Here is a 26886-nt window from a genome sequence, read left to right on the forward strand (position 1 = left end):
GCATTTACATTATTTTCTATGGGAAACCTTGTCTTGGTTAGAGACCGTTTTGGTTTGAGTCGGACCTTCTGGAAAGGATTAATTGGATTTACATTATTTTCTATGGGAAAACTTACCTTGGTTAGAGGCCGTCTTGGTTTGAGTCGGACCATCTGGAACGGATTAATTGCATTTACATTATTTTTTATGGGAAAATGTACCTTGGTTAGAGACCGTTTTGGTTTGAGTCGGACCTTCTGGAACGGATTCATTGGATTTACATTATTTTCTATGGGAAAACTTACCTTGGTTAGAGACCGTTTTGGTTTGAGTCGGACCTTCTGGAACGGATTAATTGGATTTACATTATTTTCTATGGGAAAACTTACCTTGGTTAGAGACCATTTTGGTTTGAGTCGGACCTTCTGGAACGGATTTATTGGATTTACATTATTTTCTATGGGAAAACTTACCTTGGTTAGAGACCGTTTTGGTTTGAGTCTGACCTTCTGGAATGGATTAATGGGATTTACATTATTTTCTATGGGAAAACTTACCTTGGTTAGAGACTGTCTTGGTTTGAGTCGGACCGTCTGGAACGGATTCATTGCATTTACATTATTTTCTATGGGAAAATGGTTCTTGGTTAGAGACCGTCTTGGTTTGAGTCGGACCTTCTGGAACATGTTCAAATGTTGCTGAGAAGGTTGCCTGTGCAGTTGATAAGACTTATGATGGTGACGGTTTCTAATACCATCCAGCATACCTTATCAGCGGATCAGCAGTATAGAAATTGGACAGATGGATGTTTTCCGAAGTGGATGGTACTCCTCACTGGGAAGATGATCGGCAAGCTGCTTCTTTAAACAGAAAAAGCCAGCATTTTTTTGTTTTTTTTTAACCATCTGCACGAGCTTGAGCCCGTTGCATCGGGTCAACAAGTCAACACGGTTTTATGCTCTGCTGAATAAATCATCCTTTCCAGGAATATCAACAAGAACCCGTACAGGGTGAGGAGGAGTACCTTGACGTTTCTATGTCAAGAAAAAGTGTGACTCCCAAGGTGGAGGACGATAAAGCCGAGCTGAAACGAGACAAAACAGAAGGTGATCAGACTTTTACAACAAAGTAAGAGAAGTGCATGTACTTCATATAATTCTAAAATAGAAGCAAATGGGGCTATTTTTTCATTTTATCCGCCCAGTGAGCAAAAAAAAAAAACCTTCCCAATGGAGTAGTGCCTCATCACACATCACTGCTTTTAGTACTTCCTTTAATAGAGGGCAGACTGAACGCATTAATAAATAAAAACATATTAAATTGTGGAGAAGCTGAACACTGCATGCTTTTTCTTTGAATTGACATGCTATGAATATACCGTTTTTTCTGGACTATAAGTCGCACAAAGCCAAAAATGCATAATTAGGTAGAAAAAAACATACCTGTAGGATAAGTCACATTATTTATTTATTTATTTATTAATTATTATTATTATTATTATTATTATTATTATTATTATTATTATTATTATTATTATTATTATTATTATTATTATTATTATTATTATTTTATTTTATTTTATTTTTTTAATTATTTTTTAATTTATTATTTCCAAACTACTTGACCAAAACAGACATTATGTCCTCTTGGAAGGCAAGTTCTAACAATAAAAGAATATAAAACAGGCTTAATAGGTGTAAGATATGCTAACACAATGCTTATTCAGCTACACAAAAAAAAAACATGAACAGAAAAGGTGTCCAGTGTTTATGTAACATAAACACTTTTTTCATTTATAAGTCACTCTGGAGTATAAGTAGCAGGAACAGCCAACCTAGGAAAAAGAGTGCCACTTATAATCCGGAAAATACGGTACATATATATATATATTTTTTTTACATTGCAATCCTTTATACAACATGATGAAAAACTAGTATTTTCAATAATATGAATCTACATGGGCTGCATGGTGGACAAGTGGTTGGCATGCAGGACCTGAGTTCAATCCCACCCTTTTCTCCAGGTACTCCGGTTTCCTCCCACATTCCAAAAACATGCTAGGTTAATTAGCAACTCCAAATTGTCCATAGGTATGAATGTGAGTGTGAATGGTTGTTTGTCTATATGTGCCCTGTGATTGGCTGATATGGACCCCGCCTCTTGCCGGAAGACAGCTGGGATAGGCTCCAGCATCCCCCAGCGACCCTCGTGAGAATAAGCGGTAGAAAATAAATGAATGAATGTACATCCATCCTGCTTATGCTGACTAAGTTTGGGGGTATGCTGGAGCCTATCCCAGCTTTCTTCTGGCACATATAGACAAACAATCATTCACACTCACATTCATACCTATGGACAATCTGGAGTGGCCAATTAACCTAGCATGGATTCGTTAAGTTTGATTATTAAGTTGACTTTTGAAAAAATGATAAGCGTATTTATCATATCTCGCACCACAGGACGTTTTAACAGTCGTGTAGTAAATGCGTCTCTCGGCGGTGCATTCAATCATCTTAATGTGACTCCACCATACTCGGCTTTTTATGTCAACATTTCTGTGAGAATCCATTTTATTGCGTGATTATGCCGTATATTCTTCTAATATCTTTCTGTTCTCTGCTTTAATTTCATTTAATAATTTAGATATTGTTTTTTGTTCTCCGTACTTTTTGCACACTGCTCATTTCATCCTCACTCATATTCCGTCTACGTCTGACGCGGCCTGCGGGTCAGCAAATGAAGTCGTCGTGATGCCGGCCTCATCCTGCCAATGAAATGAAATTGCCAGCACGCCGTCGCCGCCTTCATTTGTGCAGGTCTGCAGAAGGCTGATGAGGAGCTGCACGTTCTCTCGCTCTCGCTAAATGATCATGCCTCGACAGCCGCAACACGCATTCAAAGAAACCTCAATGGGCCTGCATGGAAGATGGGGTCACGGTGTGTGTGTGTGTGAAGGATCATTCAATCAAACAAACACACAACATTTATTGTTAAGATGCAAAAGACCCAAAATATATTTATGTAAAATATATTTTGTGTTCAAATCTTTAGGTGTCTGGAAGGGATTAATGGGATTTACATTATTTTCTATGGGAAAACTTACCTTGGTTAGAGACCGTTTTGGTTTGAGTCAGACCTTCTGGAACGGACTAATTTGATTTACATTATTTTCTATGGGAAAACTTACCTTGGTTAGAGGCCGTCTTGGTTTGAGTCGGACCGTCTGGAACGGATTAATTGCATTTACATTATTTTCTATGGGAAAATGTACCTTGGTTAGAGACCGTTTTGGTTTGAGTCGGACATTCTGGAACGGATTAATTGCATTTACATTATTTTTCTATGGGAAACCTTACCTTGGTTAGAGACCGTTTTGGTTTGAGTCGGACCTTCTGGAACGGATTAATGGGATTTACATTATTTTCTATGGGGAAACTTACCTTGGTTAGAGACCGTTTTGGTTTGAGTCGGACCTTCTGGAACGGATTAATGGGATTTACATTATTTTCTATGGGAAAACTTACCTTGGTTAGAGACCATTTTGGTTTGAGTCGGACCTTCTGGAACGGATTAATTGCATTTACATTATTTTTCTATGGGAAACCTTACCTTGGTTAGAGACCGTTTTGGTTTGAGTCGGACCTTCTGGAAAGGATTAATGGGATTTACATTATTTTCTATGGGAAAATGTACCTTGGTTAGAGACCGTTTTGGTTTGAGTCAGACCTTCTGGAACGGATTCATTGGATTTACATTATTTTAAAGTCATTTTTGAAAAAAGGAAGCTGGGTTCATTTCCAACTTATTGATATGCAACGACTGCACGCTAATGCGTCAATACGGCTCTATCTAATTTGACATCGTTTAAAGCGACTGTTTGCGTCTGTCAGGCGTCTGGCTGCCTCGAGGACTCTAACTTCCAAACATGCTCCAAGCATTTAGATCCCTCCCCAGCCCGTCTTCCTGCTCCGAGCGTGGAAGCCACGCCTCACATAACACGCACCCACACGCATTAGTTATGTTTGTTGTCGGCTAATGATAGCCATTTGGCGGAGATGCAGAGATTCTCTGGTGGGTCGGGACTCATAAGTGGGTTGCAAATGCATCCTGGGTGGGTCCCAGACAGCTGTGGAAATATGTAAATATGGAATATATAACCGAGGTCAGATTTGTTTATTTTATTTTATTTATTTTTTAGTAAAATGAACAATAGTCCATTCATTTTCTACAGCTTAACCTAATGAGGGTTGCGGGCATGCATGCTGGAGCCTATCCCAGCTGTCTTCTACACCCTGGACTGGTGGCCAGCCAATCACAGGGCACATTTAGACAAACAACCATTCACACTCACATTCATACCTATGGACAATTTGGAGTGGCTAATTAACCTAGCATGTTTTTGGAATGTGGGAGGAAACCCACGCATGTATGGGGAGAACATGCAAACTCCCCACAGAGATGGCAGAGAGTGGAATTGAACCCTGGTCTCCTAGCTGTGAGGTCTGTGCGCTAACCACTCACCCGCCGTGCCGCCCCCAAATTAAACTACAATACAAAAAAAATTATCGCCAATTAACCTAGCATGTTTTCGCAATGTGGGAGGAAACCGGAGAAAAAACACGCATGGGGAGAACATTGAAATTACAAATTTAAAAATGAAATATTCGATTTTGTGGCAATTTTTATGTTTAATTGTAATTTATCCATGATTTGTATGCGTAGATTTATCATTTTTGTCCACATTTGCTTGATAAAATACCTCAATAAATTCCTGGAATTATGTGTATTAATGTTAAAAAAAATGACATAGGCAATTTTTTTAAAAACAAGTAGACATCCCTCGCTATACCACACCGTCACACTATTGCGTAAAAAAAAATTAATACATAAGTGCTGTTTTGTGGTTGTATGTATATTGCCTATTATTTGTAAAAAAATATGCATATTTAAGATCGAAATGCATGGTGACTGTCTCTACACTGGCCACTAGGTGTCAGTAAAGTAGCACCAACGAGACAATAGCCACTACAGGAAGTGTGCTGTCCTTGCTGACGTGTGAATTTGTTATTCATGTCCAGAATATCATATTTTTTATTATTATGTCTACTTTATTGGCGAATACGAGGATGAAAGTGAAAAAAAAACAGCCCAAAAATTGTATGTGTACAGGGCTCTAATGATGCTAATGTTTCATGCTAATGTTTTATGCTCTATGAAAATATTTATAAAGGATTCGCTCTTGTGGAGGGTGCTGGATTATTCCCTTGTGGGTGCTATTCCACGACCACCTGATCCTCGTAGCCTTTTTGATAGCAATTGTTTATCCTCTTGTTATCTTATTTACATACAGTAGGCCGCCTTCCCTTCAGGTTGTTTTCCGTTTCGCTTTGTGTACCTCGTGTGCCTCAAGTCACGGTGTTCCTTTGTTTTTGCACCGTCGCCTTTTGTTCCTCTTTTCCACGCCTTGTGAGACTCATTAAAAAGAGAAAAGCCTTACATGAGCTTGCCTTGTTGCATCCTGGGATCCCGACTTCGTTGCCACGTAGCTAACCCTGACAATTACTGGACATTTGCTTTTTTTTTTTTTTTTTTTTGGAAGGAACTTTAAACAACACCCTGGTGGAATAATGATAATGGAATAAGACGTGTGACGGATGAGCTGTGGGGAAGTACGGTGACCCCTGTGCCCTCTAACATCATACCTGGTCCTGCTGGTGTGGAATGCCTTCAACTAAAATGGGTCACGATGAAAAACATATCCTGACTCAGTCTATATGAATTCCATGGATTTCTATACTGGATAGGTCCCTAGTGCCATCTTTTGTTTGTCGTTTCTTTTAGGAATAACTAATAAGAACATGTCCAAAATGTGGATCAATGATAATACATGATATGATAATATATGCTCAAGGGTTCTTCACTGCTTTCAAATTATTCGGTCCTTCTTGGTGTTGCTTTATAGGGAAGTAGGAGACTTGTCTAAATCACTACAGCCAGTAGATGAGGCCACCTGTCACGTTCAAATCCTCATACATTAAAGCCTGATGGTGGACTCATCCTGATGCAGGATGAAGACCCGGTGGCAAGATGATCAAAACAAGATGAAATACCTGAAATCAATGTCAAAATACTGACTGTAGCCTAACAAAATACAGTAGTGCCTTGGTTAGCATCATTAATCCGTTCCAGAAGGTCCGACTCAAACCAAAACGGTCTCTAACCAAGGTAAGTTTTCCCATAGAAAATAATGTAAATGCAATTAATCCGTTCCAGAAGGTCCGACTCAAACCAAAACTGTCTCTAACCAAGGTAAGTTTTCCCATAGAAAATAATGTAAATGCAATTAATCCGTTCCAGAAGGTCCGACTCAAACCAAGACGGCCTCTAACCAAGGTAAGTTTTCCCATAGAAAATAATGTAAATGCAATTAATCTGTTCCAGAAGGTCCGACTCAAACCAAAACGATCTCTAACCAAGGTAAGGTTTCCCATAGAAAATAATGTAAATCCAATTAATCCGTTCCGGAAGGTCCGACTCAAACCAAAACGGTCTCTAACCAAGGTAAGGTTTCCCATAGAAAATAATGTAAATCCAATTAATCCGTTCCAGAAGGTCCGACTCAAACCAAAACGGTCTCTAACCAAGGTAAGTTTTCCCATAGAAAATAATGTAAATGCAATTAATCCGTTCCAGAAGGTTCCATAGGTATAAATGTGAGTGTGAATGGTTGTTTGTCTATATGTGCCCTGTGATTGGCTGGCCACCAGTCCAGGGTGGACCTCACCTCTCGCCTGAAGACAGCTGGGATAGGCTCCAGCACCCCTGTGAGGATAAGCAGTAGAAAATTAATGAATATGTTTTATAGAGAATAATTATTATTTTACATGCATAAAATGATGCAAAATAAATACGTGCATGTACAAGTTCCTTCCTGAGAAACCTGTGAAGATAATAGAGCGGCCAACCAAGTATGTCTCCAGAACTGAAACCTAATTAAAGCATTCTTGGACATCCTTAAGTCGAAGGTGGAGGGGCGCTTTGTGTCTCATCATCCACCCGCTGCACGGGTGACATCGTCATGGAGGAGAATTCCAGCATCAAACCTGTGCACTTCTGCTGAATTCCCCGCCCAAGAGGATTACGGCTGTAGTACGTAAAACAGAGACCTTTCATTTTGATGAGATTATCCCTTGAAAAGATGGCTGTGGAAATGTGAGGGGTGTACTCCCTTTTGTGTGGCTACCGTAGATCCTCAACCATTGGCTGTTATTGGACTAATGATTCCATCAGTGTGGAGGAGGGAGAAGCAATTTTGTGGTTATGAAAAAAATGCAAAATATGAGTTTCTTACAGATGATTGAACACGTAGACACACATGAATCATCCTCAGCACCTTCATTATACTCAACGTGGGGGGGGATGGGGACGGGACGGAGACCACTCATCAATCATCTTGTCCACTGAGGTGGGTTTCGTTCTGGGGGTGTTTGGGAACGTGATGTGTTTTGATGGGATTGTGGCCAGAACTCCGAAGTTCTTCCACGCTCAACTTTTGAGGAATACGTAGTCATCATTCTGGAGGATCAACTCTTCATAAAAAGTGTCTTTTAAGATAAAGAATTTAGGAACTTATTAAGGAGGTATCCGACCGGTAGCCTTCCTTAAAACAATGCTCCTGTCGTATAGAGGATCTTTGACAGGCATTTTGTCCCTCACTATATTGCGTTTTTTTCAGAAATGTATTAAAAGTCGCTGTTTCATGGTCTATTATTAGTCCCCCCCCCCATATTGTGATTCTCACCAAAATAATAACCATACATTTTTTGGATTAGTCTTTGATATTTTTTCTTTTTTTTTTAGAACCTGTTGGAAACTGTATTTGTATTTTTCTTCCCCAAATACTCTGATCGTTTTTTGTGGAGCTCCTGCCATATAGAGGATCTTTGATTTGGGTATGAGGCTCCTGCCACATAGAGGATCTTTGATTTGGGTATGAGGCTCCTGCCATACAGAGGATCTATGATTTGGGTATGAGGCTCCTGCCATATAGAGGATCTTTGATTTGGGTATGAGGCTCCTGCCATATAGAGGATCTTTGATTTAGGTATGAGGCTCCTGCCATATAGAGGATCTTTGACTTGGGTATGCGGCATCTGCCATATAGAGGATCTTTGACTCGGGTATGCGGCTCCTGCCGTATAGAGGATCTTTGACTCGGGTATGCGGCTCCTGCCGTATAGAGGATCTTTGACTCGGGTATGCGGCTCCTGCCGTATAGAGGATCTTTGACTCGGGTATGCGGCTCCTGCCGTATAGAGGATCTTTGACTCGGGTATGCGGCTCCTGCCATATAGAGGATCTTTGACTGATTATCTTTGTTTATAGTAAGCATAGTTTGTGGCACATTCTTAAAACAGCTGACCACCCCTGCCGAATAGAGGATCTTTGACTTGGGTATGGCTCCTGCCATATAGAGGATCTTTAACTTGGGTATGCGGCTCTTGCCATATAGAGGATCTTTGACTTTGGTATGTGGCTCCTGCCATATAGAGGATCTTTGACTTGGGTATGCAGCTCTTGCCATATAGAGGATCTTTGACTTGGGTATGCGGCTCCTGCCATATAGAGGATCTTTGACTTGGGTTTGACTTGCCATATAGATGATCTTTGACTTATTATCTTTGCATAGTTTGCGGCACGTTCTTAAAACAGCTGACCACTCCTGCCGAATAGAGGATCTTTGACTGGCTTTTTTCCAGAAATTCTTAATCTATATCTAAATCTAATAAGGTTCAAATGTGCAAAATGCATATTCTAGCAATTTTTCAACTGGTCTTGAGATCTGTATTTTACTTTCTAGCATAAATTATGACATCATTTGATGAGGAAACAGGAATAATAGAGAAGTGGGATGTCTGAAAATGTGTCCCCCATAACAAATGAGTTGCATATCGCTGACATAGCAGTATTTCTAAATGATGGATTACACGATCAGGCGTGCGATACTTCCGCCCGTGTACTAGCATGTAGTACTGTACATGATGTGAATTGTTAAACCTCTTATTGATTGTCTCTTCATTCGCCATGCAAATCAGCATAGCACAGAAACATTAGAGAAATATACATTTATGATTCAAATTCAGCGTAATGATCCTCATTATAATGTACTTGAACTTTTTGGTTGGGTGCATCATGGGAGGATGACTTAGCACCGAGCTACGATAAATAATTCCGGTACTGACCAGGGATTCTGGGATTAAATGAGACATAGGAAGAGAAAAGCAGACACACAAACTGTCTGCTGGAAAATTCCCAACATGATAAGATGTTGCAATCATGCAACCGAGTCATCTTTACGCAGAGCCGTGGCGGACTGTGGAGGTTTCTGCGTGTCAAGGCTTTCAAATCGTTCATTCTCCATCGTGAAAGGCGCTTTTGTGACTCATTGGGTGTTCGGCAGCAGGACTGGAGGAGCCACTTTCTCGTTCGTCCCCCCAGGAGCATGTGTGGACCAAGTTCTGCGTCCGCTGCGCATCTCCGCATCCAGGACGAGAGAGACTCGAAGGGAAGAAAAAAAAATAGATGAATTCAAAGGAAGCGGCGACCTCAGCGGGGCTACTACGTTGTTTGGATCTACTTGAGCGGGTCTTAAGTCGGGCTGCTCCCCTCCGAGCGCGCAGCCGAACCCGAACATGACTTGGGTCCTCCCCTCGTCCAAAGCCCTCTACATGGGCATGGAGGTGCTGATCGCGGTGTCGTCGGTCATCGGGAACGTGATGGTGGTTTGGGCCGTGCGCATCAACCGCTCGCTACGGGACACCACGTTTTGCTTCATCGTGTCCCTGGCCTTGGCTGACATTGCGGTGGGCGCTCTCGTCATCCCCCTCGCCATCACCATCAGCATCGGACTCCACACTCACTTCTACAGCTGCCTGCTGGTCGCCTGCACGGTGCTGGTCCTCACGCAAAGTTCCATCCTGGCCCTGCTGGCCATCGCCATCGACCGGTACCTGAGAGTGAAAATACCCATGAGGTAGGAGCCCCGCTTCGTGGCGTCTTCTTCGCCTTTTGTGTCCGGGTGGAAGGCGCCGTGTTCGGCTTTATTTCACCTTGTGCGAGTCCGAGGAAGGCTAGCTGCATGCAAATAGTTGCCAAAGGAATCCGGTTTGTCCTCTTTGCACCGTGTAAACGACACATGACATCAATTCATAAAGGAGCTGCTTTTTGGAACCAAATGGAACAAAGGGACGCACACTTTGCACTGTAATTAGTATAGGAGCGAAATATATTTTTTATAACTAACATACTTTACCTATATCTGTATTTCAAAGTACTTTTAGAAATGTAAAACTAAATGTTACAAAGCAACACAAAAGCTGGTTTTGTTTCCATGACTCAAAATATTGAATTTAATATCACACTATTAGTAATTACAGTATATAAGTCACCAACAAATACATTTATATCATGTTATATTTATGTGAACTGCATCCTAAAGGACTGTGATCTATCTGTGGTGGACATTACATCGTCTGGTTTGCATAAATGGCAATGATACAAAACTTGTGCTTTGTAACAAGCACAAGAAATTAAAAAACAACAATTTTTAGTCTGATTTTAAAGATAACATAAATGACTGTACATCCACCATTTTATTATATTTAATACCAGGTGTGTTATTATGTAATGTGTGACCACATGCATATAAGGTGTGTTTAGAAGCTAGAGTTATGATGCCATCTTACTGTACAGGGTTGTAATGCAACTACACACAGACCGCCAGGGTCACCATAATTAATATATATATATAATATATATATTAGTGTACTGCACTACTGCAGTACTACAGCCCCAACTCAGAGAAAAGCAAAACATTTTTTGTTGACAGAATATGGGTTTTGGGAACTAAAAATCAATTAATTTTGCCTTTTTGTAAAATCTCAGTCCATCCACTTCCTGTACCGCTTGCCCTCAGTAGGGTCCTGAATGGGCTGGAGTCTATCCCAGCTGGCTTCGAGGCGAGAGGCCAATATAGACAAACTACCATTCCCCTGTGCATGATAGAGACACGTCCTGGCAAGGTACCATTAAGAAGTAACTAGGAAACAGATAGATGGCATCTGTAAAGCTGATGTGACATCTGAAAAGCTGAAGTGTACACAGAAGTGAAAAGAGAAAGTGCTGCCGCAGCTCGATATTGGCACAAATAGAATTAGGAATTGAAAAAAAAAAACCCAAAAGAACAATGAGTTGTCTTGATGGCTTGCTGGAGGGGAAAGGAAGTTAGCGAGGAGTCGGACAGGAAGCTCTTAAAGTGGATTTATTTGGTGGGTGGGAAAAACCCAGCAGTGTGAAGAAGCAGAGAGCTTCTCACCGTTCAGTGATTGGTGCAGATCATCATACAATATAAAATCATATATGTAAATATATATTATTTATTGAAATATTTTTTTAAATAACAAGCATATACTGCCATTTAATATAGTATTTCATATCACAATTGGATTTTGGATTCAGTGTTGTATTATGCTGTATTAGAAAACTTCAGGTTTCAGCCTGGAAGATTCTGGTGAAGAATGCATGATTGGTCAATAGGCTCACGCTGGTGGCTTGATGGATTGCATAATTTATCAACTTGGCAGCTGACACACACAAAAACACCAGTGGAAATCATTTTCCTTGAGGACGTCAATGGTTACAAAATATAAGCAATTCCCAAGTGAATATGTCTTATTGTTTGAATGTTTAGTGCTGCAATGTTTTATGTAAAATTGCACATTTATATATCATATAAGCATTTTTACAACTTGAGTATTTTGGCAACGTTAGTCAGAAATGAAGTCAACCTCTGTTGAGACTACGGAAGACGTTTTAAGAGACGCTGATGCCTCTTTGAAGCACATGTTGCTAGGATGCAAACCTCCTTTAGATGTGTGATAACGCATCGTTTATTTTACCGTGGAGATAAATTTAGAAATTCCAAGTCAAAGGTTTTTTTTGGTGTTTATGGCTGATCCGTAGATGTACCGAGTTTTACAAGCAGCTGGGCTCAGTCGCGGGCGATGGGATGACAAACAAAGCCTGACGTCATATTTGGGAAGAGCTTGTTCACGCAGGGTTGAGTGATCATTGAATAATCCTGGGTCAACTAGCTGTGAGGGAGAGTGCTTTGTTGAACAGAAAAAAATTTGGGGTTGTCCAATATTGGCTTTTTTTTTTTTTTTGCTGAAAATCAGTATGCCGATATTGTCCAACTCTCAATTTCTGAGAGTCGATACCAATACCGATATGTGTAACATGTGTCACCTCCTCGTAACAGCTCGTTTAGTTCCTCCTCTACCTCTGTTCCTAGTTCATGCCCTTATTTTGTATTCACTTCCTGTGTTACTCTGTTATGTTTTCCATTGATTTCCATTATCTCCCGTACCTATTTAGTTCAGGTGCGCCGTCCTTTCTTGGTCGGGTCATTGCCATGTTTGAGTTGGACTTGCTAGTGCGTCGTTCTGCTGCATAGCAACATTAAATATATTTTTTTACCTGCAATTGGGTCGTCATCTCTGCATCCTGGGGTCGAACCGTAAAGCTCTAAAGCCGGAACGTGACAGAATGACCCGACCAAGAAAGGACCGCGCAGGACCTGAAAACTAAATAGGAATCACAAATAATGGAAAACAGGTGGGGGAGATAATGGAAATCAACGGAAAACAGAACAGAGTAACACAGGAAGTGAATACAAAATAAGGGCATGAACTAGGAACAGAGGTAAAAGAGGAACTAAACGAGCTGTCACGAGGGGGTGAAGCCCGATTGTGACACATGTTACACATATCGCTATTGGTATGGACTGATCTCGATATCAGAAATCGAGAGTTGGACCATATCGGCATACTGGTTTTCGGCAAAAAAAAGCCAATATCGGACACCCCAAATTTTTTTCTGTTCAATTCTGTTCAACAAAGCAAAATAATAACTAGGAACAGAGGTAAAATAGGAACTAAACGAGCTGTCATGAGGGGGTGAAGCCCGATCGTGACAACATAACATGAACACTTATGTTTGTATACAGCATTTTTTAAATATCGGTCTGATACCGATGTCAACCGATATCATATTCTAATGCTTTGGATGATCGGGATGTCCGATAATTATCTTCAGTGTGGACCTAACACCATCACTATCGCATTACAATTATACAAAGCATCAATAATAAACAAAAAATGCAATATAATAAAGCATGACAGATACCTCAGTGTTTGAAGTATCAGGTTCTTACACTGACATGAGAAGTAACCCTATAAGTCTGGGGTCTCAAACTCAATTTACCTGGGGGCCACTGGAGCTAAGGTCTGGGTGAGGCTGGGCTGCATTAAAAAAAAAAAAATAATAATAATAAAAAAAAAAATATATATAAATATATTAAAAACAGAAAAAAATAAAAATATAATTAAAATATTAATAAATATTAATTATATTAAATATTAATAAATACACTTTTTCAGTGCTTTGGTTCTTTGGAAAAGCTCTGATAAAACATTAAATTATTATAAGTTATGATAAATAAATTTTTATTTATTATTAAATTAGTGTTAATTTGTTTTTGTGTTAATTTTAATTTTAATTTTTCGAAGCAAAATAAGATGGAAAAATAAATAAGCAAATCAAAAAACAAATGAAACAAAAGTACTACATGTCAGCTTCCTGCTAACTACAGTCACATACTTTGTGTATTTGGATATTCAAAATGCCTACACGAGTACTACAGTTAGCATACTGTACAGTACGGTGACTGTGGTAAATGCTTTGTTCTTCTCCCCCGTCGTCATAGCTACAAGCGAGTGGTGACCCCTCGGCGAGCTGGCATGGCCGTGTTGCTGTGTTGGCTGGTGTCCATCCTAGTGGGCCTCACACCTATGTTTGGCTGGAATAATCTACAGCATCTCCGAGACAATGGATCCCTTGTCGGCGATGACCTTGTGGTGATCTGCCAGTTTGAGACAGTCATCAGCATGGACTATATGGTCTACTTCAACTTCTTTGGCTGGTTGCTGCCCCCTCTGCTCCTCATGCTGGTCATCTACGTGGAGATCTTCTACATGATTCATAAGCAGCTCAATAAAAAGGTGAGACAGGCTTGTTCACATTCCCAAAAGGGATGGTTTGGATTTTTTGACATGAAGGTACAGGACACACCCATCAGCACTGTGACTTACCCCCCCAAATTCGTCCCGTGAGCAGAGTTCTGGTTGGATTTTGGTGATGTGGGGCCACTTAAGTAGAGTTTAGCAGTTTGGCCTCTCAAAACAATATGCGTTCAAAAGAGAACACATTTGCAAAATTTTTTTTACATTTGCACCATTATAATACCTCCTCCAAAAAAAAATAAATAAATAAATAAATCCATTGCTTGATATGAAAGTTTAATGTTAGTGCGGCCCGCGCAAGTTTGATATGGATGCTTTATGGTATCATGTACCCAGAAAAAAATTACTACGTTTGATTAATGTTCATGTTAAAGGTTAAATAACTGTTAATAGTTATCCTCCCTATCCGTGTGGAAGTGGTAAGTTTTGGGCTATTTAAGTTTAAAGGAAATAACTTGAAGGCTACCGTTTAGGTCGCTAGCTCTCTAGTTTGCGAGTTAGCATGTGTCTCAAGACCCTGCAGTTGCGCAATATGTTGTAAATAAAAAGAGTATAAATGTGACTATAGTCGTGTTTTGTCATGTCTACAGGGCTCTAATAATGCTTTGTTCATTTTAATATGAAAAAAATCATTTGTCTACCCACCAACTATATGTGGTTTCTTAAGTTTTTATTATTTGCAGTTTTATTATTATTATTATATTTATTTATTACTGATTGATTTTCTGTATTCTTGATTTGTTTATTTATTTTTCATCTTATTTTGTGCAGAAAAATAAAAATTAAGATATTTGGGAACAGTGGGATGTTTTATCAGAGCTTTTCTTGTAGAAAATCGAAACCAAAGCAGTTTATTCATTTTTCTGTTTTTAATAAATGCGTTTTTTCTCGCCCAGACCCTAGCTCCAGTGGCCCCCAAGTAAATTGAGTTTGAGACCCCTGCCCTAGCGGCTTAGTTGAGTTTATACTGTACGCTAACACTGTTCCCCTTTGTCTTTGCGCAGGTGACAGTGAGCCATGCGGACCCCAGTCAATACTTCGGCAAGGAGCTCAAACTTGCCAAGTCCTTGGCCCTCGTTCTGTTGCTCTTTGCGGTGAGCTGGCTTCCCCTTCACATCCTCAACTGCATTACTCTCTTTTGCCCCGATTGTGACAAGCCGGGATTCCTCATTTACATCGCCATCCTGCTAACGCACGGCAACTCTGCGGTCAATCCCATCGTGTATGCTTTCCGCATTAAGAAATTCCGCACAGCTTTCAGCAAAATCTGGAAACAGTATGTCATGTGTCGGGATTCGGTCGGTCAGCTTCCTCAGAGAGGAAGCCAGAGAAGACAGAGCACTGAGAGGAGGCTGAGGCACAATGATGATGACGATGATGATGATGTGTGACCCTTGGCGCCAAACAACGACTCTGTCTCGGTACAGTGTTTAGCACTATAAAAGCTGAAGCAATTAAAAATGGACGTTACTTAAAGGACATCAGACAGCTGGCTGTGGATCTACTCCATCCAGAACTCCTTTACCCTCCCCTTCATTTGGAAACTGCCACAGCAAGTCAATTGCATGAGTGGTTTTGGCTTAGTCTTTACACCGGATGCCCTTCCTGACGCAACCTTGGCTGGGATTCGCACTCTTGCCTTCTGCCATGAAAGGCAGAAGCGCGTACCATGACACCACCAGGGACCCCTTCGGAACTCTCTATGAGAATAGGATAATCAGACGCTGACTCAGATGGGAATGTTTTTGTTTATGTCTCTACCAGCTACAATTTGTTGATGATGTCATATGGGATAAGGGGCTTATCGTGGATTTGAATGACTATGATTCAGTCTACGCTCTTCTTCTTTTTGAACTTAAGTGCAACGCTTTTTGGATTCCATTTTAAGTAACGTGATATGGGCTTCACAAACACAGTTTGGTTAACTTGAGACGGGCAGAATTCCAATCGGATGCTTTTAGAGGGAGAAAGCTGGAGCAGGAATGTTGACTGCACAGATGGAAAAATCTTATCCCTTGTCATTTTGAACTGTTGGATTTTATTAGTAGAGCTTCATTCATTCATTCATTTTCTACCACTTTTTCCTCACAAGGGTCGCGGGGGGTGCTGGAGCCTATCCCAGCTGTCTTTGGGCGAGATCAATCACAGAGCCAATCACAGGGAACATATAGACAAACAACCATTCACACTGACATTCATACCTATGGACAATTTGGAGTCGCCAATTAACCTAGCATGTTTTTGGAATGTGGGAGGAAACCGGAGTACCCGGAGAAAAGCCACGCTTGCACGAGGAGAACATGCAAACTCCACACAGAGATGGCCGAGGGTGGAATTGAACCCTGGTCTCCTAGCTGTGAGGTCGAGTGGCGCTAACCACTCGACCATTAGTAGAGCTTCAAATACAAAACGTCCAAGTCCATAGCTCAACGATGGTGTGTCGTCACTCTCGTGTCTGAGCACAAGGGAAGTTAATGTGACTGAAAACACCACACCACCGTTCAAGACCGATGCTTCATTTTAACCGTAGAACGTACTGCAACTGAATGACTACTGCAACTGAATGTCACTCTCTCCCTAAAACGTAGTGAGATTGAAAGCGACCACTTTGTGTCACTGAGCAGATTGGACTCATCTGTAAGTGTGAAATTTGGGTAGAGTGGGTGATGGAATTACATAGAGTCCATCCCAAAATGATTCACAAACTGGCCTATTTTGAGTTAAGTGGTCATTTTTTTGGTGCATTAGCAGGGAATGTCGCAAGAAAATGGCAAAAAAGGCGTGCTACTCTCATTATTTTAACATTTCAAAAATGTTTCTCAATGTACAAGAAGTGGAAAGCCGGCAGAGCCCCGACAGAAGCGGAAGAGCGCTTACAACATGCTGATATCATGATCACGGTGACTCAAGGGAGTCCAAGTTGGAAGCAGACTAAGGCAAAGGACCGGAGAGAGATGGCCCACAAGGAGATTTGGGCAGTGGAGGAAGTGGGCAGTAGCCATGAAAGAGGAGGGCAGCTGGACCCGGTGGGACGGTGTCCATGGGAGATCCGAGTTACAAGGACATCTGGAGTGTGAATAAAGTTCCTTCGCTCTGTTTATGATGTACTGCCAATGACAACAAACGTCCGAAGATGGAGACCGGAAGAGGCTCCCTCCTGGACACGGTGCTAGAAACCAGCAAACCAGGAACACATTCTGTCTTAGGTTTAGTTGGCACCATGGGGTGCTGGAGTGACTGGGTGCTGGCATGACTTGCCGATGGACTGGATTATAAGAGGAAGCGACAAGGAACCAAGGCCCATGACAAACGGCAAAGGACCGAGAAATCAGAGTCGACCTTCGAAGGCAACTCAGGTTTCCAGAGGGGATTGCGGGAACTGACCTCGGACCAGACGTCGTGCTCTGGTCCCGGACAACAAAGCAGGTTGCCTTGATAGGATGGAAGAGGCCCATGAACGCAAGCTGAGCAAATATCAGTCGGTCATGGAGAGAGAGCATGGAACTTACCGGTGGAGGTTGGTTGAGTTCGATGCCAACCACCTTTGTGACGTCCATTTTTAGAAAGACATTCATTCATTTTCTACCGCGGGGGATGCTGGAGCCTATCCCAGCTGTCTTCAGGCGAGAGGCGGGGTACACCCTGGACCGGTGGCCAGCCAATCACAGGGCACATATAGTCAAACAACCATACACACTCACATTCATACCTATGGACAATTTGGAGTCGCTAATTAACCTAGCATGTTTTTGGAATGTGGGAGGAAAACGGAGTACCCGGAGAAAATGCAAACTCCACACAGAGATAGCTAAGGGTGGGATTGAACTCTGCGCGCTAACCACTCGACTGCCGTGCAGCCTGACATGAATAGAACATCAATATTTTCCTTATGTCTTGTGCAGCTAAAACAAAACTCACTTGATGCAAGATGTGGCCAGTGTGTGAATAATTTTGCGTGTGAGTGTAAGTACAGTGTTTTTGTTTCATCATGGGAATCAGGGCTGTTATTATCACCGTCGTGAAGTACACTAGTACTAGTATTCAGTATTCACCCTTTGTGACACCATGTAGAATACACAGTAGAACACCAATATATACGCTTATATATATATTGTGGTAGATGTTGTCTTTGCATACAACTATTTGAAGGGTAATTTATGTCTTATGTTGTAAAATGCTTTTATTTGTACTTTTTATTTGTAGAAATGATTGTAATTTATTTATTGAACATTTCAAAGCTAAGCTCAAGCAGGCAAGTGCAAGTCAATTTTTCATGTCCGAGCTTTACAAATCATAGTTATACTTTAATATTGATGTACATTAAATTATTACATGTGGAAAATGCGTTACGCCAGGGATGTCCAAAGTGTGGGCTGGGAGCCATTTTTGGGTCGTAGCTTGTTTTTTTTTTTTAATGGCCCTTGGTATATTGGAAAATATGGTGAATTAATTATTAATGATATATATGACAATATGTAGATTTTAGAAGAATTTGCTTTGTTACTTACAACACAAAGCTATCCTATTTGTTTAAAGAGGTAAGCATACAGTTTACTGACATACACTGGATTATTTCAGCGTTTTTAATATCCAGTAAGTATTTCTGTATGTGGCCCTCAGTGGAAAAGGTTTGGACACCGGTTTATGCCAATGATCCTCAAACTGTCACCACAAAAATATATATTTTTGCAAGTACCGCCGTGTTTGCTACCTCCGCATACCACGGTTTACCCCTGAATGTGAATGTATTTGTATTGTATTCACAGGTAATTGGCTTGCAGTCTTAGGTGGTGAAATATTGCATCATTTGAATTTCATTTCAGCAAATCTTTGGTTAATAAAATTGTATTTCTACTCTTTATTTTATATATATGTCCTTAATATCATTTCATTTTTATAAAAATAAACCCCTGCTGTTCCTGAGTATTACATGGAGCCCAGTACCACATGTTGAAAGTGAATGGTTTATGTAGTACTATTTATTTTGCGAGTTGTTTTCTGCGGTACCCATTTTGGCCACAAAAGGCAAAAGCACATTTTTTTTTTTTATTCATAATTCAAACTCTCTCAAAGCTCTTTGAGTTGAATAAACCACAAATAGGAACTTTATTTTCATTTATAATGATAAAATGTATTTCATCCATTTTTTTTAGATCTAATCTTAATCTATATACTGCATTTTGCTGATTTTATGCACGTAAATCACCAAACACGAGTGTGAAAGAGACGGTGGTGCATGTCTGCCTCTAGGGGCCAAACTGAGTATTACATTATATAAATGTACGAGATAAATCAGAATAAAGAATTCAAACGATTCATCGTGGGATGTATGGACAATAACGGTACTAAATATATACTAAATATACTAAATAACGGTCATAAAATTGAGAATTATTCAGATTCTACACATACTGCAGTGTCTTTACCTTTTAATGTGTTTATCTCAACCAGTTGAAGAAATACACTACCACATGAAAACAGTGTAAATATAGAACACAGTAATTGTATTACTTTACATACACAATTTCGATGGGTATGTTGTCCACTTGAATACATAATGCCGTACCCCAAATAAACCTGTTCTGTTTTCAAGAGGTGGCTGTTATTACTTGGATACCAACATGTGGCGCCCTAGATGCCATTATGTCATTACTAGACGCCTAGATGCCCAACATGGCATCTGTAAAGCTGGCGTCAAGAATGAATTTTGTGATGTCTACTGACAAGAGGCACGATATACGATATTGGGTGCACAAGAATGGGACGGGATGATATTTTAACATTACTTTAAGACTCCACTGACACCATATAGGACTGGACAAACAAACTATCTCACTTAACTGAGTCCCAAAACAATGCAAGTACATTTTTTTTTACATTTGGTGTTTAACTGTTCTAACAAAATGAAAATTTGTAATTCAAATAATAATGGCAGTGGTAGCTCCGACGACTCATCATTTATGTTGATGTATAGTTATGACAAGACAAATGTAAAATTGATTGCAGTAGATTAGCCCTATGTTTGCACTAAAAGAACCCACCTCTCCATTGTTCCATAACAATCGTCATTTGACACCACCGTTCCTGCCTGGACCCACCTCCTCCTTTAGAGAATAAATAGATGGGATCTTGTACCAAGCTCTCAGACTATAGAGCTGGCCTAGCTAGTCTAAAGCCTACTCAGATGAGACGTGAAACAAGACAACCCAAGACAACCCGAACAGTCCAGTTGTGATGGATGACAATATTCATGGGCCACTTATGTGTTCCGTGAAGTTTAAGAATAATTGTCACATTTTAATGTCGTAAACATCCCTAGCAATGATACAAAAAGTGGCAAAACGTCCGAAGGCAACACACGCTTTGGTCTGCTGCATTTGTGGAGCCACTTCAGCAGCACCTTGGCACACTTGAGTCTGCAGCGAGGTAGCCACGCAACGACTAAGTCAATAAAAAGCAGCTGGTCGACACTATTTTACTTATTCTAGCGAATAAGAGAAAGAAAGTGGTTCATTCCATCAGTAGTTACTGTTACCTGCCGTTAGCACATCTATACAGAAACAGAACGCAAAGTTATCAATTATTTAACACAGCTTTGAGAACAAAATGTGCACATATGGTCTTGTAGCAAAGTGTATTGTATTCAATGATTGGTTATAGCATCTATCTTAATAAATAAATGAGGGATACTGACTGTATTAGCAAAATAAATAATAATAAATAATCACGATGTGCTCTATATATATATATATATATAACTATAATGTCATTGTATACTCATATCACCTTGTACTTCGGTACGTGACAAAAAAAATACTACAATAAATAAATAAATTAAGCTATATTAGGAAAGCAGGAAGTGAACAAATGTAACAGTTACTGATTGTAAAAGTACCAGATGAAGGGGTAGGATTTAATAAGCTTTGCTTCTTCCTACTCCTTTTGGACAAATGGAACTGGGAACTGATTATGGGATGCACGATGCACGCAATTGTAATCTGATGCATGTTCAAATGAAATAAAACCATTACCATTACCAAAATAATCCAGAGTTTGTACACTAGAATGTTCATATTTTTCCAATCTTGTCCAATTGGTATTACAACAGAAATTAATAGAAATATTTGCAGGTTTTCTCCAGACAGGAGACTGAGGAATCAAACCATTTCTGTGACGGGCAAAGCTATTTTTACTTTGTGCCTTGTAATGTGTTTTATTTTCCCCAGTTGCTTTCATGCCCAACAGCTCCAGACTTCCCCTGACATGTCGCAATACCTAAAAATATTTCTGCAAATGACCAAACGGTAGCACTTAGGATTGTAGGAGTCAATGGTAGATTTTTATGCTGTTAATTTTGCATGATACATTTCTATGAAAACCATCATTTTTAAAGAGATGGATGACAATCACTTGCAATCAGTGAGTAACCGAAGCATGGAAGGCATGGACAAGTGAAGGCAGCAGGAATGGTAAACAAGCGGGGAAGTGAAGGCAGCAGTAGACACAAACCAGCAGGATGTGAAGGTGGCTGCAAACGGAGGCATCTCCTGGGAAGAAGCTCCGCATCAAATTAGCCTATTTTCTGGAATGGTACATGCCATATTTTGGTGGAACCTCTTAAATGAAAAGTGAAAATTTACACTTCAATCACATGCAGGCAGGGAGCTACTGGCACAGACTATGGCGACCTAAATAACAAACTTTCTCTCAACAGCTCATCCGAGTGGAGATGGAGGAGGAAGTTACACCAACAATAGTTTGGTTCTTAGTCACATGATGACACCACAAAGCCACTTCTACTTTCACATCACATTTTTATAACTGCTTGATAACATGATACTTCTAAAAAATGTGAGGTAGTAAACCATAAAACACTGCTGCCCTCTGCTGACTTGTGATGAATAAACTAAATACAACACTAAACCCTCATCAATACTCATTAGTTCCTAATTACAGTATTTTTGTGTACCTTATTATAGTCAGACCAATTACAGTAATTATAAAGCCTGATAATGATTGATAACTCCAGAAATTTCACACTTGAGAAATATGTAGTCTACTGCCCTTTTACACAATTTCCATGGCATCGTTCTTAAGATATCATGTTTTTTTCTACTTTTATTGTTATTTTTCCCAGATAAATTGCTCCCTTGAGTTAAAAATAATTCCTCTATTGAGACACTTTGCCTGGGAAGTGTTCCTCGTTTTATATATCTTATTAAAAAACGCAGTAAAACAGCTGCGGCTAAACAAGTTGGGAACATACTTAACCATTTCCTTTGGCATGATGGGAACATGGGAAATTCTATATGGTCCATATTCTTAAAAAAAAAATGCAGTCATTAGAAATTGATAGAAATAGTGTCTATGTTTCTCGTAATACAGACGACAACACACTATGAACAGTACATTATGTATGATTTATTTGTACTGTATAAAAGCACAATGCAATTACATATTATTTCAATCATTCCAATGGATGCAGTGTCTAAAATACCAGAGGTTTTTAAAGTGTGAGGTGCACCTCCCCAAGGGAATGCCAGAGGAGGAGGTGCAGCAGCTTAAAAAAAAATAACAAAAGCAAACAGTAATAGATCTAAGCTTTGTAAAACTGTCAAGTACGGACATCATTTCAAGTTTCAAAAACAAAAACTAAAATTATATTATATATATATCAAATAAACCGTGATGTTGAACGAAGGTACTACTAATTTAGTGAAACGGGTATAGCGTCACGCATACAAGATTAGCACCACAACATTACTCCTCCCTGCTGTCATGGACATGTTTCCAAATGACGTTAGAGTAATACGATAAGCAGCAATTAGGACCCTATGATTTCCAACAGAATTGCAGTATTGGACCAAATCGGCCAATGACGTAAGGATTTTTGCCCTTCATTAATGGGCATTTTATTTACCAGTAAAAGGTCATTCATAGGGCTCTATGCAATGTGGCATCACACCCACTGTTGGAAGTACAAACAAAAGCATCACAATGGCTTTGCAATGTGGTTTTACACTTATTCAATTCTTTTTTTTTTCTTCACAAAAGGAAAAGTTGACTAAATAAGACAAAAATTATAAATTTAATAATAAATTATATCAAAAATAAAACACTTCAGTGATTTGATACCTGATGTTATTTAAACCCTGCTGTGTGTGAAGAATGAATATTAGGTCACAATGGGTTTCATATTAAATAGCATGTGTTTGTCATGTAATCGTCATGTATGTATTCCCCACATACAACTTACATAATAATGACTTCAACCTGATTTAACACAGCGGGCTAGCGGATATGAGTCTTTGTGGCAAAGTGCATTTTCAACAAAAACAAAACAAACATTACAGCAAAGCAGTGAATTTTAAATATAATCACAGTGATTTAACAAAATGATCTACCACTGTGCTACTACATTTACTTTGTTCAGTAATCCCAATGAAACAAACACTAGACAGTGAAATTGCCAGTGCAACGTTGATGTTCAAGCAGGACCCCCCCTTTATGAACCATGATTTAAATTTCCATTTCCTGGCTCACTTTTTCCTGCAAGAAACAAAAGCAGAACAACGTTTATTCAGGAATAATCCAGAATGAAGCTTTAAAAGAAAACAAATTCTTGCCAAAATAAAATGCAACTGTGGTTTTATTACAACCAAACAACATTCATTCATTAATTTTCTATTTTCCTCACGAGGGTTGCGGGTGTGCTGGAGCCTATCCCAGCTACATGTCTTCATTAAACTGTATTCCAGATAAATATCTTCTCTAACCACTCTGTTTCTGTCCCAAGCTTCTGAAAGGCCTATTTGGTGGCATTATGGGATTTCAACTCCTTTATTTACTGTAGACCAGAAACCACCACCAGTGTATCAAAGTGGTTTCCAAGGGTAGACCACTTGGACTCTCGCTAAGGATGCTACTACTAGAAATCACAAAAATAACTTACCCTGTTAGCACGTTGCATTATTATACTCCAATCTTCACTTTGTCTGCATATCATGGCCAAAACCATACACTAATATATTAAAAACTAATTTGAGTTCCATGAGACTCTTTAACGACTAATTTACCGTTTTAAATACTTGCTTTTTTCTAAATTTGCAATCAATACCCGACTTCCCTAAGCATAAAAAGATGAAAAGTAAATCCACTTACCCAGCCACCTTGCTTGGTCACCCATGATGCAACACGGCTGTTGAGGAATGCCGTCACAGCACTCTGGGCTTTGATTTTCAGCTCGGGGCACGATTTCTTCACAAAGCGTCCGAAGGCAACACACACTTTGATCTGCTGCATTTCTGGAGCCACTTCAGCAGCACCGTGGCACACTTGAGTCTGCAGCAACGTATCCACGCAACGACTAAATGCTCCCTCAATGGCCTGGTGGAGGGGGGGATTTATTTCATTTTAGGACAAATTGCTCAAATGTCAAATTATTCGAAAGGTCCACTGTATTTGCTTTCCAGTGAAAATGTTACTCCACTTCGCTTACATATTTGGACTAGTATTATTACTCAACAGTACAACTATTAAGATGTGAGTGTGTGTGTACCTCTTGAGCTAATGCACCCTTCAGGTCAGCCAGGGCAGCTCTTAATTCTGCATCTTCAGCCAGAGAATCAGCTACCGCTTTCAGTTTATCAGCTATTAAAACTGGATCGAAGTTCTCATCTGTAAAAGTCAAACATTAGAGTTGACAACACAACATAAAGTGTGGAGGGCAGATACAAAAGGTTAAAGTACACCATGTAAAGTCATGTAAAACTACAATATTACGGTTTAAAAATGAACTAAATGACGCCGTTTTGTGTTTGAATATGGCCTAAAATTGGTTAAGCACATTTTATGTATGCTTTTAACATTTCACAACTGACATGTTCTGTTAGTTGTTTACCAACAGCCACCTTCCGGTGGGAAAACGCCCTTTACCTGAACGCCCTTTGTTTTCACTTTCGAATCGGTGTAGTTGGTGACACGCTATAATTGATTTATTATTTTTATTAATGTTTCTTGGCGTATTACACTTCGACGTTTACTCTTGTTCATAACTCCACGATTTGTATTAACTCGTTATTGAATAATTTGACATTGTTTGGAAATCTGACGAATCACCGGACAGTAAAGTGAGGCTAGCATCCACACAACATGTAAATAGACGCCAAACTGAAACGTATCATTTATTATAAATACATTCCGCGTATATGACATTAAAATCAAAATAGCTAAAAAAAAATTACCGTTGGTGTCTGGGCCATCGCACTCCACTTCCGTATTAAACTGCCGGCAGTCAGTTTGGTCTTCGCCCTCGTCTGCAAACAGATATTTAATAATTTCACTCGTTTGCCTCTCGATTTTAGCTTGCCCCGGCGCCATTGTTGTTTAATGTTTCAGAGTCGGCGCGAAAAGTAGCAGACGAACCTCTTCTTCGTTGGTTCTGCACTGCTTCGTCTCTTCTTCGCTTGTATGGCGGTTGGCCTCCCATCACTTTGGTGCATTACCGCCCCCCTCAGTACTGTTTTGGTAGCATTAGAAACAAATACTTCCTTCTCCAGAATAAATATAATATCTTGATTCTACACACTAAGTACATATTTCCTCATATTCCATTAAACAACTTATTTTGATGTGTCATTGCAGTAAATGTTCAGTAATCGTTTTAGCTAGCTAACACACCGAAACATAACTTTAGTTTATGGTTCTCGAATGGTTAGTTACAAACAAAAAATGTATTCAAAAATATTCTTTCAATATATGTATACATATATATGTAGATATTTTTATCTGACGTGTAACATCTCTTATGTAGCATTTAATGATTTATAAAGTGTGCAAATGACTATACAGCTTGTAGTTTACACTGCTGACCAACAGAGGGCAGCATTTCATTGTTAACATGAGCAGGTCATATTCCAATGCACATAACGCTTGTGTATTGCTGTACATTTTTCGTTATATTTAGCTATGGAACATTTTTTTATATAATGTTGTGTTGTGTTCAGGTTGGTGTGAAGACATGAGTATAAAATCAACCTGGCATTGGTCCTCCTCTTGCTGGTGAGCCCTTTGACTCCCCATCACTCCCCAGCTCCCCTGCTTAGGGCGGTGTACACACTGTGGTGTATTGTCTTTACGGCCATTCCCATGGTTCTGCATTGTTGTGACGCTCCTCACATGATCCCTCAATGAAGATATGGTGTGTGCGTGCAGGAGAGCCACCAGGAATTCTGGCCCCCATGGAAAAAAATATATATATTGGATCTCTCATGGCAGGCGGTTATGACTGCATCTCTATTTTCAGTCAGGGGGTTTCGGAATTGTCTTAACATTTCTCCGCAATACGGCACATCTGTGTGCGTGTTTGCAGGGTAGTGGTGCAGGGCGTGGCCAGGCTGCACTACAATGACATGAAGCCATGCACACAGAGCAGAGAGGCCAACATGAAGGCACACTGGCACTATGTCAAATTACCCATTCATCTATTTTCCCGTCCAGGTCTCGGGGGCGGCAGTCTCAGTAGGGAAGCCTGGACTCCCAGCCACTCTTCCCGACTTTTTCCATAGGGTCTTGTCAATCACTCGTTGTCTGGTCCATCACCTAGGGCTTGTTTGCATGGGCGACCCTACCAGGGTCATAGACAGACACCCAAACCCCTCCACCAAGATAAGGTTTATTATAAGATATTTATTGAAATAGCGTTCCTCTTTGGAAATGTGTGCTTTTGTTTTTCCGCAAATTGTAGAATAATTACAAAGCTGAAGGT

The 26886-nt window shown here is 40.0% G+C and overlaps 2 protein-coding genes across 2 annotated transcripts in view; both read left to right on the plus strand.

Annotated features, from left to right (window-relative positions):
- LOC131106369 (zinc finger and SCAN domain-containing protein 22-like) overlaps positions 1-26886 on the plus strand; it is a 245672-nt gene that overhangs the window by 29284 nt on the left and 189502 nt on the right. The gene's annotated exons all lie outside the window — the stretch shown is intronic.
- LOC131106374 (adenosine receptor A1-like) lies at positions 9256-20622 on the plus strand. The gene is made up of 3 exons (XM_058055358.1): positions 9256-10012; positions 13805-14099; positions 15125-20622. The coding sequence occupies exons 1-3, from the start codon at positions 9672-9674 to the stop codon at positions 15509-15511; spliced, it is 1023 nt and encodes a 340-aa protein (XP_057911341.1). The 5' UTR covers positions 9256-9671; the 3' UTR covers positions 15512-20622.

Source organism: Doryrhamphus excisus, chromosome 18 (genome assembly GCF_030265055.1).
Source record: "Doryrhamphus excisus isolate RoL2022-K1 chromosome 18, RoL_Dexc_1.0, whole genome shotgun sequence".
NCBI lineage: Eukaryota > Metazoa > Chordata > Actinopteri > Syngnathiformes > Syngnathidae > Doryrhamphus > Doryrhamphus excisus.